Genomic DNA, 19,220 nt, shown 5'->3' on the forward strand with positions numbered 1-19,220 from the left:
GAGAAATATATTATAGAAAACCCTGTAATGGAAAAGCTTCTGCAGGATACACAATTCAAAACCACACGTTTTTTCCCACTGTGCACCAGCTCTGTGCAGTTGGCACTTATTTGAGACAGATTTCAAAGCAAATATGTTTGCGGTTCAAAGATAAGCAAGCTTTTAGTAAACTGTCAAAAAGACTTTTTTCTTCTTCTTCACTGCTGGTGGAAAACGCAAAAATGAAAGAGTAAGTAAGAGGGGAAGAGTCTCTCGGAGTTATGCTACGTGTGTAGACCTAGCCTCCTGGAAACTCATCAGTAGATAGATAATCAGGGTTGGGATCCACCCCCGCCACCCTGCGCCGGGCCCAAGTTAGGTTTTGCCATCAAAATAATGAGGGCAAAACATTAAAATAATCACACCTGATCATTAAGACAGTTTTTCAAGCTCCGTGTTTATTATAATTACTAATCTTGTACGTGCTTTACATTAAAAACCTATGTTAATTCAAAACATAAAATAAAAAAGGGAAAATGTCATTGTAACTAGGCCTCTGTTTATATCAATTATAACTCAAAATTGCCCTAATGGAGTTGTCAGGGAATAAAGAACAGAACCCAGAAGCCAGTCCAGGCCATCACAAAGGCGGACAAGCCAGGGCCAGCGACACAGCGTCCACGGGAAGCTCTGCGGCCAGTGAGGCCCGGCAGCCCTGCTTCCCACGAGGATGCGGCCAGGTGGGTGTTCGCACGCGTGCCCTTCAAAGGCTGCATTTTGCCTTTGCCCAAAACAGTTTTCCTTAGGAACTAACAATCTAATGCCATACTGAAGGACCTTGCAGAAGGGCTGTCCATTTCAAGGCCATAAACCCCTGGGGAAAGAGCTAAACCTCTGGAGAGAGAAATAAAAAATAAAATTCTGACAGTAAAAGGAGACATAAGTGACTTGTGGCAACGTTGGATGATTCTGCCCACGGAAAACAGAACGTTCACTCTGCAAGCACGTGAACCGTGCAGCGGCGCATCTCCCAGCTGAGGGAGAAGAACAGGAAGATCCATCACCCCTTTGTCTTTTGGGGAGCAGAGAGGGCTAAGACTAGATAACTCGAAGCCACACAGTTTAGTAAATTTCACGAAAATATATATATTTTTTCCCTAAAGGGATAGACTCCCAGCTCCCTCTGCTCTTCCTGAGCTAACAGTGCCGGGACCTCCTCAGCATTATTTCACGGTGAGCAGATGGCAGTCCGAAATTTTTTGATAAAAACAATCCACTGGCAGGGGTTGCCAAGAGGTCAGCAGAACCCAGATTAACAATTGATCAGCTCTAATGGACCGTCGTGGCAATAAACTCAGAGTCCGTACACAGACCTGCTACTCCAGTAATAGCGATAGGCCTGCCTGCCACCCACGCTGTTAACAGACTTGTGCCCAACAGCACTGACACTTTGCAGCTTCAAAGCCTTCATCAGCCCGCAGGCATTCTTCAATGTGCATCCAGTCTCTCCACGGCCTCCCCGCTACAGGTTCCACGAAGGTGCACATGGCTTACTCTGACCCAGTGAAGATTTCACGGAGGTCTGAGGTCTGGGGAGTGAATGACACTCTGTAATATTGACAAGGTGTTTCAACATCTACTCTTGTGTTCAGACCACAACTGTAGGTTCTGATATTTCTTGTTATTCATACAAAACAGACAACTGGGGAGGAAGAAATGAGTTCCCCATCCTCGTTCCCAAGAGAACAAAAGCTGTAAGACTCCAAAGACTCATTTTCTTGTTCTCTTACGTTTTTTCGAGAGAGATGCCGTGTTCACAGCACCACACTGGACAAGGAATCCCTTGTGCTATACCAGGAATTTATTGTGAAGCTTCAATAATAGGAAATCAGAACACTCTTAGAAAATAACAACAGCTCCAGATGGACAAAAAAGGAGCAGCTCGAGGTTAGTTGAACTAAACCACTGAACAATTTTCCTCTGCTGAAGTACAGAAGTCCCCTAAAGTCATCAAAGCATTCCCTCCCTTCCACCTACCTTTACCAGACAACTGATTTCAGAATAGAATTGATTATGAGCCATAAATGCCAGATTTTCTGAAACAGTGCTGACTTCCAAAAATCTTTTCTTGCCCTTCTGCAAACTCACTGCTTCCAATTGGACCAACGGATGCAAATGTTTAGTGCAGAAAATCCCAAGAACAAAGACATTCTCCCAGGGATAGAAAATGTCCAGCCTGCAGGCCGTATAAGGCCCATGAAATCAATACCAGCTAACATCATATGCCTCACCAAATCAGCCTGACCAAATACAGCAGGCTACTTAAAAAAAAAAAAATTATTTATTGATATTAGAAAGAGAGAAGGGAAAGGGAGAAAGAGAGAGAAACATCGATGGGAGAGAACATCGATTGGCCGCCTCCTGCATGCCCTCCACTGGGGATTTGGCCCACAACCTGGGCACCTGCCCTGACTGGGAATCAAACCGGCCACCTCCTGGTGCCACACTGGCCAGGCGAGCAGGCTACTTTTTAAGCTGATCATTTTGTATGGCCCAAAAATGATGTTACAAATATCCAAATGGCTGTTAGCAGAAAAATGTTTCCCCACCCCTGAAGGGTCAAAATCAGGAAATTCAACATTGATACAATAACATTACCTAATGCACAGTCAGTATTCAAATCTATGTTTCTGGTTCAGAATCCAATTTAGGACCTCATGCTGCATTTGGTTGTCATGTGTCTTGAGTGTCCTTTAGTCTGAAATAAGTTCTCAATGTTTGTTTGTCTTTCTTGACCTTGATATTTCTGAACTGTGCAGCCAGCTACTCCCAACTCCTCTGATATTTCATCATGCTTAGATTCAGATTACACATTTTGGATACATTGTGAAAGCATTCTACAAAAGCAATAGTGTATTCAACCTGGTCTTCACATCTGGAGGTTTTGCTGTCACTTCGTCTCATCGTTGATGAGGTTAACTTAGATTACCTGTTCAAGATGGTGTCTGCCAGCTTTTCCTGTAATAGAGTTTCTAGTTCCTCTTTAGTAATCAATAAGGAATTTGTGGGTGGATGCTTTACAACTGCCAATGTCCTGTTCTTCATCAAACTTTTACCTGCTAGTTTTAGCATCGACCGAAGATTCGTGTCTGAATCAATTAATATCCTAGATCTCTAACTCCATCATTTCTTCTGTATTTACTGATTGGCCTTCCACTGTAAGAGCTTTCCTCCTCATTTATGTACATATTTATCTTTTTATCTATCTGTTTATTATCAGAGCGCACTCATGGGTTCTGATTGTATTCAACATTATAATCTAAGTTGATTTTAGTTGAATTTCTGTTATTTAGTACCAGAATATTCCTGAAAAGGTTTCAGGAATTCCTGAGGAGGGGAAGACAACTTCCCTTGGCAATGAGTCAAGAGTTCCTTACAGTCGTCACACTTACAAAGGTGCTTCCTGGGGCTTCCATTAGATCTCTCTGGCCCACCCTAGGAAGTCCAGACCCTCTGAAGAGCAGGCACCCTGGGTCCAGTGTGACCAGTGAATGGCCTCTGGATCTTCGTGTCTACAGGAAGCAAGATGCTTCCAGCTATATTCACCTGAATTCTCTGTTCCCTCTCTTGCAGCTCCGCTGGGAAGGCTGGCTGGCTGCCAACGTTACCAACAGTGCCCAGAATGTCTCCCCCTCTTCCTGCAACTTCCTGTGCTCAGCTCTGTTCCTGGCTCTCTTTGCTTCAGATGTTGGGTATTATGCCTGAAAACGACCCGCCAAGGGTAGGTTAGATATTTTCTGCTTCCCCTCCAGACCTATCCTTCACCTCTCTCCACCCAGTGCAACGCCTGGAGAGGTGAATCAAATCAAGTATGTCAACAGCTGGATTCAGCCAGTAGTGGGGACCAGCAAGAGATCAGAAGTCTAGAGATTGTTATTGGGGTATCACATGGCTGCACCCCTCTATCAAGTTCCCTTTCCATATAGCTACTCTCCATGACTACTGGAAACCACTCTGGCCCCCGGCTCCTTCAGGCCAGGAGTGGGGCTTGCCCTGAGATATAATCCTATCACTTGTTGGTTTCAATAACACATATTTATAAATATTCACCTCATTAAACTTTCCTCAATCACCCCATTTGAGTATTCATTCTTTTATCCGTAAGGCAAAAAAAAAAAAAAGTAGACAGTAATGATGACAAGAGGTACATCCAGGGGACAGAGACGGCCAAAGTCTATCTCAGGTATTGCCATCCTTTCTGGTGCTTGGACATTTATGTTTGTCTTTTCCATATACACACAAACACAGTAAAATTAAATTAACCCTATTTCCTAACTGTGATCACATGCTACTAAAAGAGTTATGTTCTATCAAAGCACACACCTGAGGATTGAGTCACTCCCTCTGTTTTTCTACTATATGGAAAAGCCACAGAACTCAGCTGACAATACAGATAGATTTTCCTCTAGGAGGGACCCAAGGAAACCTCCAGGTACTAGCCAAGTCACTTGTTGCCTGTTACTATGTTTTCTCTGTAAAAGACAACATCAAAAGCCTTTGCAGCCAGACACAGGTGTGCCCTGATTAGCGATGAGATCCGCTACTGGAATTCCATTAAGTGGATGTTCAAATCCCACACCTGTGAATGATTCAATTTTTAAATATAATTAACAGTCGATTCAACATGAGATCTATCACAGCGTTGCTTTCAATCACTTAAAATGTAGCCAAGGAAGTGTCCACATTTTGCTACTTATCTTACCAATTTACCATTAAGAGCTCTGGTGATTATTGTCATTGACTGGTTAACTTCCCCAGAATTGGTGAGGAATTCATCATAATCTGGTTACATGCATGAGCGTGTGTAATCACCCACTGCAACCATCGTGGTGGAAAATGGTTGAGGGTGGCTATCCCGCCTCATCAAAAAAAAAAAATAGGCACATTTATTCCAACTCAGTATGATCCTCTCAAAGCCTTTCTTTCCGAACCACCGAAACCTGTATTCCAGGGACACCTAATGTTTCTCCTTTGGCAGCAAACACAGAAGACAATTGAACCCGAACTGTAATCACTCACCTGCAAGTCTGCATCAAATTCATGTTTCAGGTGCGCTTCTTCTGCAGCCTCGACAAGACGCTGAAAAGACAGAAAGCAACAGGAAGGGTTACAAGGGTGGCCCAGACCCCGTAGCAACAACGTGAGAAGACAAAGTCTCCTCCATTGCCCGCAGACGATAGATTATTCATGGCATGCTCACTATGACTGGTGTCTTTGCTCCCATGAAACTGAAAATACCAGTGTCAAAATCCAGTTTTTGCCTTCATTATTCATCCATAATCCTTCCAACAAATATTTATTGTTATGTGTGTACAAAGGCATGCAGGTTCTGCATCCATTTTTGTAACAAAGACACTGAGGCCCAATATGAGGCCCGTGAGGCCCAATATGGACTCCAAACTACCTAAAAAAGTGCGTTCCTTAGGTAGAGAAGACCCTTAGTCAAGATTTATTGAGCTGAATTGAGTTCAACTCTAAGTGGACTAACTCCCCCAATGGTTTCGTAAATACTGCTTTTTTGTTTTTCTTTATTGATTTTAGAGAGAGAAAGATAGAAACATTGATGAGAGAGAACACTGACTGACGGCCTCCTGCATGCCCTGCTCTGGGGATCGGGCCCACAACCTGGGCACATGCCTTGACCAGGAATCAAACTGGTGACCTCTTGGTGCATGGGTCAACACTCAATCACTGAGCCACACCAGCCAGGCAATACTACCTATTTTAACTGCCTGCCTCATTCAAGGTCAATTCCTTCTGCACCCAGTTCTAGTATGTGATTAACAGATGACAGTTATTTGAATTTTATGGTACATCAATGTCATTTTGACAATCAACATCCCAATAATAAAATCACTGAAACTAAATCAATAAGCGGGACCCATAAAATACACAATTATACTTCTTGGCCGACTAAATTCAAACACTTCGTATTCTTATAAAAACAACTTAATGAAATTCTATTTAACATTTATTCAACAACCAAAATCGTTTTACTTTCATTTGAATTTTCCAATAAATTATTTCCCACTGTAAAAATGTAGGCTACAAGTTGTTGCAGAAAACTCATTTAGTTAAATAATATTTCACTGAGATTTCATTGAACTAAGAACAAAACCTTTAGATCCAAATAAAAACACAACCATTTCGCCCTGGCCGGTTTGGCTCAGCGGTTAGAGCGTCGGCCTGCGGTCCTGAGAGACCCGGGTTTGGTTCCCGCTAAGGGGGCATATCTCGGTTGCAGTTTTTCCCCAGCCCTGGTCAGTTGTGCGGGTGGCAGCCACTCGATGTGTCCCTTTCACATCGATGTTTTCCTCTCTCTCCCCCCCACTCTACCTGAACAAAAAATGGAAAAATGTCCTCGGGTGAGGATAAAAAAAAAGGAAAAAAAACCACAACCATTTCTGTTTCTCCCACGGTCAGTCTTCTAGCCTATGCTGCCTTCAACTTGCTTTTCCTTGACATAACATAGGCCTGAATTTAAAAGGCCATGTTTCAAAACACAATGACATTCGTATTGATTTCTACATGATCACAAATCCACAGACAAATATTCCATGAATAATCATTAAATTGGTTATAGACACGAAGAAGCTGCATAGGTTTGGCTAACTTTAGGCTCCAGGACAGAGCACTAAAGCCCTCTCTCTTCTTAGGTACATCCAAACAAAGAGAGAGGCCAGCCAGAGACAACAATTGGGTGGCAAACTGGGCTCTCCACACCCCCTTCAGCTGGTCAGGAAGGGGCTTCTCCTTTTCTGGACATTCAAAAAACAGACCCCGGGAAATAAGGCAGGACCAAGACAGAAGACCCCGTTCTAACTCTAGCCATGATGCACCATGTGAGATCTTGGGCAAGTGTCTTCCCCTCTCTGGGCTTCATTCTTCATCCCAAGCACATGAGAAGGTGACCCCAGAGCAGTGGTTTCCAACGTGCAGCTCTCCACTGGCAGCATCAGTTTCAGCTGCGAACCTGTCGGAAATGCCCATTCTCAGGCCCCACCCCGTCCTGCACAATCCGAAGCTCTGGGGTGGGCGTGGCGATCTGTTTTCACAAGCTCTCCAGCTGATTCTGACGCCACTCGAGTTTGAGAACCACTGGCTCAAAACACCACTTATCCCAAACCTTACATCAGCCCTGAGGCCTTGCTTCATGAGCTTTACCAATTCTCCAAGGTTTCTCAACTCTCATTCATTCTTTTAAAACCCATGTACATATGCACTTTCACTAGAAGACACAAAATACTTTATAGAAGAGCAGCGTAAAACAGAGTGGGTGAGAAACAAAGAACAAGGATGATAAGGAGAGACACTGTCCATGTAGACTGGGCATGTTGGCCCCACAATCACAGTGGGTCAACTTTCAATGGGTCATGGTCTCCTCGGAATCTTCCCAGTCAATGAAGCGCGTCAGCCTTCTGGGATCAGGTAACACAATTCGCAAATGTATCAGTGTGGACCCAGACAGGTGAGTGACAGGCGGTGATATAACAAATTAATGTGTTTGTGAGAGTTTATTCCCTTAATCTTTGTAATAGATTTAAAATTTGTATGCATATATCATGAAATCAGTCAGATACTGAGTGTGTATAAATATTATGCATGTCTGAATATCTACATTATCAAAAAAGCCATGCATTTTGATTATGCAATTACTTAAACACACAGAAATTGTTTCTTCAGAATGTCTAAGCATTCTGAGAATCCAGAAATGTCCATGAAATGTACACATGATCAAAAGATAGGAACAAACTAATTTCACAATAACCAAGACAGATAATATTGGAGAAAAAAAAAGTGAAGAATTGGAAATGTACAAAAACACAAAAGCAGTTTATACCAACAAATAAGAGAACGAGATGGAAATGACAGGCAAATAGAAATTATGAAAGAGCATAGCATAAAATGCATTTCATATACGGCATTTATATTTGTACGTATGTATGTATATGTGTAGCATACATACCATATAACACGTTCAAATATAATATGAAATGTATCTCAACCACAAGTACTGAAATGCAAGACGTGGGGTACAAGAAGGTAAGACACTGGAAACTCTTTGATACCATTGTACTACTCACTCAGATTAGCCAGAGTGCTGCTCCCTGGGAAAATCAGTGAGCATGTGAGGATCTGAACCCTGCTGGCTAGTTTTCACGTTCATTCTCAAGTTTAAGTTGCTACATGCCTTTTTAACTTAAATTTTCTCACACACTGCTTATTCCCACATAGGTATTTCCCATCACGCTCACTGCAAAGCTTAGGAAATAAGATTCAGAAAAAGATAGTCAACTGGCAGCTAGGCATATAGTTGTCCCATGTGAAACAAATAAGTACTTGGGACCAGAGCCCTTTGGAAGGATATACGCCCTTCCTGCAATCGGCCACAGGTTGTCCCAGCTGCTCTCTGCGGCCGTGGGAGACGGCTTCCACTTCCTGGGGGTTCAGGAGAAAGCGCCCAGGAATAGGCTCAGCTGTTATGCACAGCGGTAGTGACAAGCAGTAGTACATCAAGAGTTATGTACCTTTTGAAAAGAACAAAGGATAGTTGACCTTTCCTCTGAAATATTCATATAAAGACAAACAAGTTCAAAAAATAGTATCTAAAAAGAAAGTCATGTGCCATAAATTTGCCTAAAACAGAGTCCTGGGTACAGAGGTCCCTACAGTGAATAAAATAAAAAATAAATTGAATTATTATTTTAAAAAATCAAGACACCCTGGCCAGCTGGCTCAGTTGGTTCAAGTGCCACCCCCACATGTCAAGGTTGCAGGTGTAATCCCTGGTCAGAACACATACAAGAATCAACCAATGAATGAATAAATCAGCGGAACAACAAATTTTCTCTCTCTCTCAAATCAATAAAAAAAATTTTTTAATCAAGAAAACTCAACTTTCAACTCTGATGCTCGCTAGTAAGAAACAGTCTATAATGTCTCTTTCTTGCACAAATGTCTCTATCATCTAATTCAAATTAAGTATGTTTTTAAAATAAAAAAAAAAGTATGTTCTCACCTGTAGGTAGGAAAAATCAATTTAAATGTGCTAACATTTTAGTTATTATATAAAAAGCTGCCACTGAGCCTGAGGAAAACTGTTACTTTATTGTATCTATTAGAAAGGCAGTGTGCTTTTAGTAACAGGTTAATTTTCTCTTATATGAATCCCCTTTTGGATCTGCAGATGGGATTACGGAACTATGACTGTGGTTTTTAATTACAACTGAACCCTGGAAATAAAAATGGTTTTGAATCCCTGGCAGGTTTGGCTCAGCGGTTAGAGCGTCAGCCTGAGGTCTCCAGAGACCCGAGTTCGGTTCCCGCTAAGGGCATGTACCTTGGTTGCAGTTTGTCCCCAGCCCTGGTTGGTCATGCGAGTGGCAGCCACTCGATGTGTCCCTTTCACGTCGATGTTTCTCTCTCTCCCTCCCACTCTATCTGAACAAAAAATGGAAAAATGTCCTTGGGTGAGGATTAAAAAAAAAATGGCTTTGAAGACTAGTATTCAAAACTGAGCTTTGAGGGAAGGAAAAACAGAAGTTTTGTCCAAAGGTTCCCACTACCCCCTTTAGTGCCAAAGTCTCTCCTCTCTTTTTAATGCTGAAACATTTCTTTGCTCAGTAAAAATGATAATATACTGGAATATCCATCCTGGAATTGAAGCAAAGCACCTAAACCCAAAACGTCGTCATTCATGAGTTGATGTACATTTCATTGACTTTCATGTTTCTAAATCACTCTTCCCTTTTAGTGAAACAAATACAAACAAAAGCTACAATAACATACGCTAGAAGTCATGGACCACAGGTAGTATTTACAGCTTTGAGGAAGGCAAAACCGCCGGAAGAGCAGGGGTGTTAAAGCATTTCACTTACAATCACATCCTATTTCCTGTTTCAAGAGCTCCTGTTACCCCTACAACACTACAGAATGCAGCTCACCCCTCCCTCCCCAAAACACTTAAATCAAGACAAGGGTTGAAGACATGGTAGAGGTCAAACTTTCTGTCATGGTCCAGCAGGGGGAAATAGGACACCAAGTCAAAGTAAAAATTGGATCAGAAGAAGAAAATGATTTTTTGTTCTGTGTGTATTTCATCTTTTTGTTCCTGGCCATTTTGGCTTACCAGGAGCAAACGATGGAATGAGATGTGCAGGGGGAGGGGGGAGGTAATGGAAAATGTAATCACACGACCAGAGTGACCTACTGCTGGACTCCTACTGATTCCATCAGGGTGAGCAAATTGTGTACGACTGAAAAAAATTTAAATAAAAACTCCCTAAAATTGGGGGAGGGGGTTCATTATGAACAAAACTCATAGAGCAAAACAAATATTAAAACCCAAAATAAGTTGTTTTTACTTCTCATGCTAAAGCTAAAAAGCACTGGGTTGTAAATGCTGTTATAATGGAATATTGGAAGATTTCAAAGCACTTAATATGTTTCGTGGTTTCCATTTAATGTTTTGCAACAACACATTTAATACTTATACCAGGGTTTTTATTGCCATTTTTTTCCTAGAATGAATACATAATTCTTTATCAAATACTGTTTAAGCTCAACGAAGGTGTTCAAAGAGAAGTCTATAATCATTAACGTGGATTTAAGCTGCAGTGATGATTAACTTGAAGTTAGTTTTTGAATTGTCGTTAACAGCAAATCAATAGGAGCTAAATGTGTAGAAAAACAGCCAAAAGAAGTGTTTAAAGAGAAGTGAACATTACCACCACAACCATGCCCAGCGTGCTCCGTCATCTTTTCCTCACACTAGATTCACTGGCTCTTGTTGGGAGGGCTAGTTCGATGGAATGAGTTACAACCAGTGTGTGCATGGGGTTAATGCCATCCTACAGCCATGCTTCCTGGCCCAGCTTGAACTCTGCATGCTGATTGTCTGCAGAGGTGAGGACAGAGAGAACTCATGTCCTCTCTAGAGGAACAGATTTCAAACTCAGCGGATCTCAAAAACAAAACAAAAACTCTCCATCCTCACTAAATGTCATCTGCACATCAAAAGATGTCTCTGGGAATCTGGACAAAATGAGATTGATTTGTTCCCAGGACTAATTGCAAACTCCTCTCTTATATGAAGGTCAGAAAACAACAGTTTAAGAAACATTAATTTAAAAGACAAGAAAAGTAATATGTTCACATTTCCATTTCCATTCCTTCTGTCACTCAAATCTTTTCCCTCTGCCCTCAGGATGGAGTTTTGATCTCTCTGTAACCTTGCAGATTAATCTTTGCTGCTTTTGTTGCTAGAGTTATTGGATGATGATTTCCCAAAGTGAGGGACCTGGACCACCGTGAGCCATGAAATGTGAGGTGGGTTCCAGAAGGGTTAGGGACATGCATATGGAAAGCGGCTATTTCACATGAAGGGATCAATGACAAAGAATTCAGACAGTAGGCCAGGAAGCTTCCCAGAGTGATAATTAGGTTGAGCCCTATGAGAGAATGGGAGATTCTGCCAGAAGGAAAGATATTGAAAGACTGTTCCAGTTCCAGCCTATAGCAACATTGTAAACAAAGGTTTGGAGGCAACAAAAAGTTCTGGAATCAGCTGGATCTTAGAGACCTACAAATAGTCCACATCACTGACTGGGGGACCATAAGGCAATGGACCAGGCCAAGAGCAACACCTGGAGAGATGGACACAATTAGACAAGAAGAAATCCAAGATATTTTTTCCCTCCCACCGGAGATGCTAAAACTGCTGTTCCAGTCCTATGTGAGAGCTTAATGATACTTAGTAATCCTTACTGATACAAATGTTTTTACTTTTCAATTCCAATAGAAATGGCACATATAATTCACCAACTATCAAGATGATCATTTCTTTACAGAAAAACAACTTTTAAGGAGCCTTCATTATTTCTTTGTTCCCTCAGAAGAAATAAGCTTTGCTGCAAACGAATGAACATTTTGTATAAAATGACCTTCTGCCTGAATGCTGCAGATTGCTTCTGCTTTAAAAACGGCAAACATATCAAAGTGGATTATAAAAGCTAATCTATGGAGTTTCCAGAGAAAGCAGGTGATGGAACAATAGAGCAAACATCTCCTGTGCATGGGGGGGAGGGGGGGTGTGCTGGGGTGGGGGGCTGCCCTCCCCTTCCTTCCACCCCTCCCCTTCCTGTCTCCTTCAGATTGCAGGAGGCTACGCCAGCCTCTGACAAGATAAAATAAGCCTGCAGTCCACATCAGAAGACACAATCACAATCAATAACAAATTATCTTTGTTTCCACAGGAGATACCTGTTATCAATTTGAGGGTTGATTCAACTAATACCTGTTATCCACACGAAGGGCCTGTTTCTAAACCAAAACCATCTCATTCCACACCTGAGGCTGCATTTGCCAAACTGCAGCATTTGCAAAGCTGCTGAAGATGGGCATAGCCCCAAGGGCCGAGGAGGACAGGAAGAGACGTCAATCTTGTATATTTTTAAAAAATTTTTTTTTCTTTATTGATTTTAGAGAGAAAAGAAGGGAGAGGGAGAGAGCGAGAGAAATATCAATTGGCCACCTCCTGCATGCTCCCCACTGGGGATTTGGCCCACAACCTGGGCACGTACCCCGACCGGGAATCGAACCGGCAACTTCTTGATGCATGGGTCGACACTCAACCACTGAGCCACAATGGCTGGGCTCAACCTTATATTTCAGTCCAAGTAATTTTTCCAAGTGATCCAGCATTTTAAAGAATGGTCTGTTTACACAACCCTCTAGGAATGGTTTAGAGTTGATTGCCAAAGTCAAGCCATGAACCTTAGAAAGTCCCCTCAGGGCCCTTCAGAGCTGATAACACTCGCTCCTTCCTGGGCAGTGGAAGTCATTAGTTCCCCCAGGGGATAGTGCAGGAGGAGCAGGACTCTGGCGGGTGTCAGATTGAGGATGAGCATTTGTTGTACACACTGGAAACCATCTATCATGGAGGGCTGACAGCAGTGAATAAAATCCTGCTCTAGCCCCTAATTACATCTTTCCAGGACCTACTCAGAGGGTTTGACTGGAACCTGAAATGGCGGAGCTTTAAAGGTACTGTCAACTAGCTAAGGAAGATGAGGACATCTGCCTAAAATAAGATAGACAGGACAAGATAAGGTACAGCCACGTTAAGTAGGTGACAGTCTTGGTGAGAACGTCTGTTCGACAGCGAGTTTCCATTCCCGGGGGGAGAGACAATGTCCCTCACTTCTGTTCCATTTGGTTTAACTAGTGTTTGTTGAGAACCTACTATGTAACAGGAGCAGCAACAAGAACTGAGTGGGACACCACGGAAGAGATGGCTTCGTCGGGCCCCAAGAGGCATTCGGTCTGCTAAGCATCACGGCCAGTGGAATCAGACCGGCGTCAGAGTCCGACGACAAGCGTCTGAATCCAAGTCATCCTACTGATGGGCTGCCCGACTCTGGGCAAACCCTCTCTTCTCCGAGCCTAGATTTCTTATATGATGAACTAAAATACATCATCTTCAGTTGATACTTCTGTGTGTGGATTTGATGAGAACACACACACCAAACATGTCCTGCAGGATCCGGCAGAGTGCGATATTCTCATGATGGGGCTGGGAAGAGACAGGACTCAGGCACAGCTTGACTGGAACACGGAGCTTCACGGAGTCTGTGCCTCCCACACTTGGCTCTCGTACGGGAGGGTCTGGAAGAACTCCTGAGTTCACAGTCACATGGAGGTTACGTGACGTTAGTTCTGCTGCCAAGGGAGGGACTCCGAAGCCTGTGTCTCCAGCACAGGCTCGCTCCTGCTCCGTCAGGGCTGCCTTTCGGAATCCACGGCTCCTTTCCAGCTTCCGCAGTGGAACCTGTGACCAGCGAGGCGGGAAATGGACTGCGGCGTGGGCCTCTAGCGAGAGGTCTGACTGTGTCCTCAGAACACGGGACCTAAGTTGGGTGTCCGCTCGAGCACAGAAACTAAGCTGTTTGCCAACACGCGCTCCTGTGACGGGTGGCACTGTGAGACCCAGAGTGTGGCAGGACACTGAGTGTGGCAGGACAGCGGGTGTGGCAGGACACTGAGTGTGGCAGGACAGCGGGTGTGGCAGGACAGCGGGTGTGGCAGGGTGATGCAAGCATGGCAGGATATCGAGTGTGACAGGCATTTCTCAGTCCCTGGGCCCCTCCATGGCCAGGAAAGGAAAATTACCTTTCTCCTTGATCATGAAAAAATAAGGAAACATTTCTATGTCCATTCAGACTTGACCTACTCAGGATGGATTTCTATGTGAATTTGATGCATGGAAAAAGCTACTTTGATTTCCTTTTTATTCTTTCCTTCTATCCATCCACCCAGATGTTTCCCAGGCAACTTTAGTGGGGGAGGGGGATATGCCATGTTGGTCCAGGGAGGGGCCCTGGGTTCAGACAGCCTGGCTCTGAATCTTGATTCCAGCTACTTAATGAGAATACTCTGGGCAAAAGTTCTTAATACAGAGTAAACGTCCTTAATGTTAGCTCGAGTCACTGCTGATGGAGACGACAGGAGTGATGATGAAGTGTGAGGGGAACTGTGCTACAGGCTTGGGCCGGGAAGATGACCAACACGTCCACAGTTCAGCTGGAAGGGGAAGAAATTAGACAGTGTGACAGGGGCTATACCAGGAGGTGACACACAGTGATAATAGCAGACGATTATTGGGTTTCACACTTCTCTTCCTTGTGCCGACTGTTCCCAGCGCCTCGGTCGATTAACTCAGTTAATCCTCCCAACCAGGGAAAACACACACGTCACCCCAACTTTACACCTGGGGAGACCAAAGGGCAGAGAGGTTCAAGTGTCAGGAAGACTCACAGAAGGAGCAGATAACTGCCCAGCACGGGGCACCAGTGAGGGAAGCTTTCGTAACTGATGTGGCAGAGCCGCTGAAGGGCTGAGTGGGAGCCGGCCAGGTGGCCAAGGAGCCGGGAGGGCGCAGCAGAGGCCCCCAGGGGCGGGCCTGGCACGGAAGGCGTGGTGCGGGGGAGGTGCGCGCCGCAGTGAGCAAGGCTCAGGACACCGGTTCTGTGCACAGGGGGTGGGGGCCCAAGAGGTCAGATTGGGCATGAAAGCTACACGGTCAGTTCTGAAATTTAAGTTATTTAGATTAATCTGGTAGCAGTGTTGAAAAAATAAGTTAGAAGGAGATAAACCTGAAACAAAGAGACTGTAGCAGGGAGACCACCTGTTTTAACGACACTTTCTCCACAAATATCCCAGGCCACCAGCCAGTCCGTGGGCGCTCCCCACAAAATATGCTCCATGTTTTGCCCCTTTCATCATAGCCTCCCCGGTACAACCCTCCTCGAAGCCACAGTGTCTCCCCTGGAAACTCCAGCCTCCCAGTAGGTCTTCAGCTTCTTCTCCATGCCCTCAATAGGTTTTTTTTTCTTCTTTTTTTTTATCCTCACCCAAAGACATTTTTCCATTTTTTGTTCAGAGAGAGTGGGAGGGAGAGAGAGGAAGAGAGAGAGCAAGAGAAACATCGACGTGAAAGGGACACATCGAGTGGCTGCCACCCGTACGACCAACCAGGGCCGGGGACAAACTGCAACCGAGGTACATGCCCTTAGTGGGAACCGAACCCTGGTCTCTCTGGACCGCAGGCCAATGCTTTAACCGCTGAGCCAAATCGGCCAGGGCCCTCAATAGGTTCTTTACACAGATGCCAGGCAGAGTCTTAGAAGAATCATTCTGTTGGCATCGTTCCCGTCAGAACCCTCCAATCCCTTCCCATTAATCATGGTCATGACCCACAGGTCCTGCAGGATCTGACCCAGCAGCCTCAGCTCCTCCTCAGCCCCCACTGGCCTCAGACTCCCAGCCATCTTTCTGACCCCAAACCACCACATTCTTGTCTCTGTTACTCTTGCTGTTCTCTTGGCCTAGAATGTTCTTTTCCTCCATCCTCAGATGCTTGCCCCCTGCTCATCATTCATTCCGCCACTCAAATGACTGCTCCTTAGGGATACAACCCCCACCCCAACTCCAACAGAACGGTGACTTGATTCATGCTGAAATAGTACGGAGAACGTGGCCGATCTCAAAATACAGCAGCGGGTCAAATTAAATATCTGTCGATCCTATTGTGTGTGCTCCAGGGGCTGTGTTTGCTGCAGATGTTACAGTCTAGGGCGGGAAAAAACAACAAGCAACCACAACTCAGTGTGAGCAAGGTTCCAAGAGGAGAAAGCAAGGGACACTATGGACATCCATTCAGGGATCAATTAGACCAGGCCCAGGGGTACAAGGGGGCTTCTCATCTATGCTGAGACCGGAAGGCTAGAGCGAGCCCAGAAAACGAAGGAAGGACATTCCAGGGTGCAGGTGCAGGCCCTAAGGCCACAGAGAACATGACGCGTCCAGGCAATGACAGACAGTCCAGGGTAGGGCGGTTCGCAGAGGAGGGGCTGCCTGCGTGGGGTGGAGGGAGCGAGAAAGGGGGCTGGAAAGTTTTGAGCAGCTTGATGTTACGGAAGTTATCTAGACTTGGGAATGATCCACAGGTGACCCGAGGCGGTGCAGAGAAAGGCTGTGGAGAAGGCCTGCCGAAGCCGTTCAGGGAAGAGACGCTGCAGGACTCGGGCCGCAGGACTTGGAGAATGAGAAAGAGGGCAGAGCAATGGTCACCAGCCTCGGTGCTGTCCCACTGCCCACTGCTGCCCCCAGGCGCTATCCAGGAAGGTCAGGGGGGGGAGCTCAGGGGGTGCATTTGAGAAATGAAGGGAAGGCAGGAGCTGCGAAATATCACAAGACTGAGTAACACGATGACAGAACATTTGGTGACGAAGGGTACGTTCCGGGCGGAGGCTGTTGATCCTCAGTACCATCCACGAGGTCCCTTCTGTGGCAGGGCTGGGAGCCTGCAGACTACATGCTCCAGAGTTCCTTGCAGCAGGGCTTCAGGTGAGATTCCTGAGAGAGCTGCAAGGCCAGAGCGATGGGCCAGTGTGTGGGCACCTGCAGATGGCAGGTCTCTTCTGCCAGTGCCATCCAGACGCCCTCCTGAGAATTACCCCCTGGGCCCACGGGAAGCTGAGGCCACTGGTGGTGGCTCCCTGCAACCTGGGCACTTCCTGAGTTTATGAACTTGGACGGCACCTTCCCTGACCCTCAGGCCCCCAAGAAAGCTTTTACTTCTCTATATGAAATCCCTGCCTACTTGGAGTACCTCCGGGTTTTTGCTTCTCTGGTCCCACCTGACTAGGTGAGCCAGAAGGTGACTGTGTGAGACCATCTCAGAGCAGAGGTAGGGGCAGGGGCCTAAGTCCAGGGAGCAGAGAGCTGGGAGTGATGGAAGTTTGGGAAAATACAGCTCGACTCCTATACAAAGAAACGCAGACAGAGAGCGAGGAGGGAGGGAAGGAGGGAGGAGAAACCTGGGCCCAGCAGGAAGAACGCAGAGTGAAGGAAGGTTCTAGATGAAACATGCACTAACACAAGCAGTAATAAGAACTGTCCTGGGAAGCCGCCTGCCCACCCAGCTCACACGAGCTCTGGGATCCTTCCAGAAGCCAGAAAGCTAGTGGGGCCAGGCCTCCAACTCAAAGGGCCTTAAAGTTATCCCCACATTATATCTCCACAAAGGGCCTCCGCATTCTCTCCTAAAGAGATGACAGGTCTCATCCCAGATGAACCACAGCACGGGAAGGAGAACGTGTTTCAAGTTGCAGCCCTTCCCTGGACCCCATGGCCCGTGCCACAGGATTATTTTTCTTTACTGTATCCTTAATTTCCCTGGGAAGAGCTTAATTATATTGTTTCGGCACTCTTTACTAAAAAGCAGCCATTTGTTAATGTAAATATTAATGAATTAATCAACTAATTTTTCTTAATCCTCACCCAAGAATCTGTTTATTGATTATAGAGAGAGGAGGAGCGGGGAGAGAGGGAAACACGGATGCGAGAGATCAGGGACTGGTTGCCTTCCGCATGTGCCCCTTCTGGAGAAAGAACCAGCAACCTAGGTGTGTGCTCTGACTTGGAATCGAACCCACAACCTTTCAGTATACAGGACAACACTCCAACCAACTCAGCCACCCAGCCAGGGCTGTTCATGTAGATATTTAAAATATACCACAATTTTCAACTATGTTTTGTCATTTCTTCATTTTGTAACATACTGGGACCCTTGAGAAACAAAAAGTCCGAATGGCCTGGGTCACGTGTCACTTTGAAGGACCCTGGGAAAGAGGACCAAGCTCGCTCGTCCTCTACAGTGGTGACATTCAACCTTTTCCTTCCCACGCAGACACACACCAATGACTAAAAGTCTGCGGCAAAGTCAAATACAGGCACTCGGTGTGAAGCTTATTTCAAATGAAACCAAGAATGAATAATACTGCCCTGGCCAGCTTCGCTCAGTGGTTAGAGCATCGGCCCAAAGACCAATGAATCCGGGTTCGATTCTGGCCAAGCGCACGTACCTCAGTTGCAGTTCGTCCCCAGTCCCAGTTGGGGTCGTGTAGGGGGCAACCAGTTGATGTGTCTCTCTCACATCAATATTTGTCTCTCTCTCTCCCTCCCTCCCACTCTATCTGAAGATAAATAGAAAAAGGAATGAATAATAAAAACCTAGACTGTTTCCAGAATCTTGGTCCCCACCCAGCTTACAGAAGTCCCTGTTCAGTGTCCTCAGAAAGGCCCTCTCCTGCAATGCAGAAATAAACTCCCAAAGCCAGCACTCTGACCCTTGCCGATACTTTCAAGAAAAATGACAGCTTCGACTCAAAACACGGAGCAGGAAGGGACCCAGCCCTTTTTTGAGTCCACAGGATGCTGAGTAAACCAAGGGGCTGGTTCTGAATGAAGTGCATGCGCCCCAAATTCATTCCTGCTATTTTCCCTTCTATTTCTCATACGTTCCTTCCTCTTGCATTCAAGAAATGACATTTTTACCCTCTGGAACCAGACGTAACATTTTCAAATTCCCAAGGATCAGAAGCTAGCTTAAAGGATAAACTGCCTGTCCCCTTTTTAACGCCCAGGTAATGAACTGAAATTACATACAAGGTTTGACTTTTGATGGAAAGGTAGTCATAGACTTTATTCTCTCAGCTGCAACTCGTTCTTCTCTGTCAACTCTTAACTGTAACTTCCTTTCAAAAGGACAATGAAATAAGCAGATATATGAACACATGCTAGTGGTGAGAGACGAGGATTTCTTTCTCATGAAGCAAAGA

General features: G+C 45.2%; 1 protein-coding gene across 2 annotated transcripts in view; it reads right to left on the bottom strand.

Moving 5' to 3' along the window:
* CACNA2D3 (calcium voltage-gated channel auxiliary subunit alpha2delta 3) overlaps positions 1–19,220 on the bottom strand; it is an 874,937-nt gene that overhangs the window by 605,601 nt on the left and 250,116 nt on the right. For both annotated transcript variants that reach the window (XM_036266884.1, XM_036266885.1), the window contains exon 4: positions 5,059–5,118. In XM_036266884.1, the coding sequence (XP_036122777.1) occupies positions 5,059–5,118 (60 nt within the window). The remainder of the gene's footprint in view (positions 1–5,058; positions 5,119–19,220) is intronic.

The sequence above is a fragment of the Molossus molossus genome, unplaced genomic scaffold, assembly GCF_014108415.1.
Source record: "Molossus molossus isolate mMolMol1 unplaced genomic scaffold, mMolMol1.p scaffold_m16_p_18, whole genome shotgun sequence".
Taxonomy (NCBI): domain Eukaryota; kingdom Metazoa; phylum Chordata; class Mammalia; order Chiroptera; family Molossidae; genus Molossus; species Molossus molossus.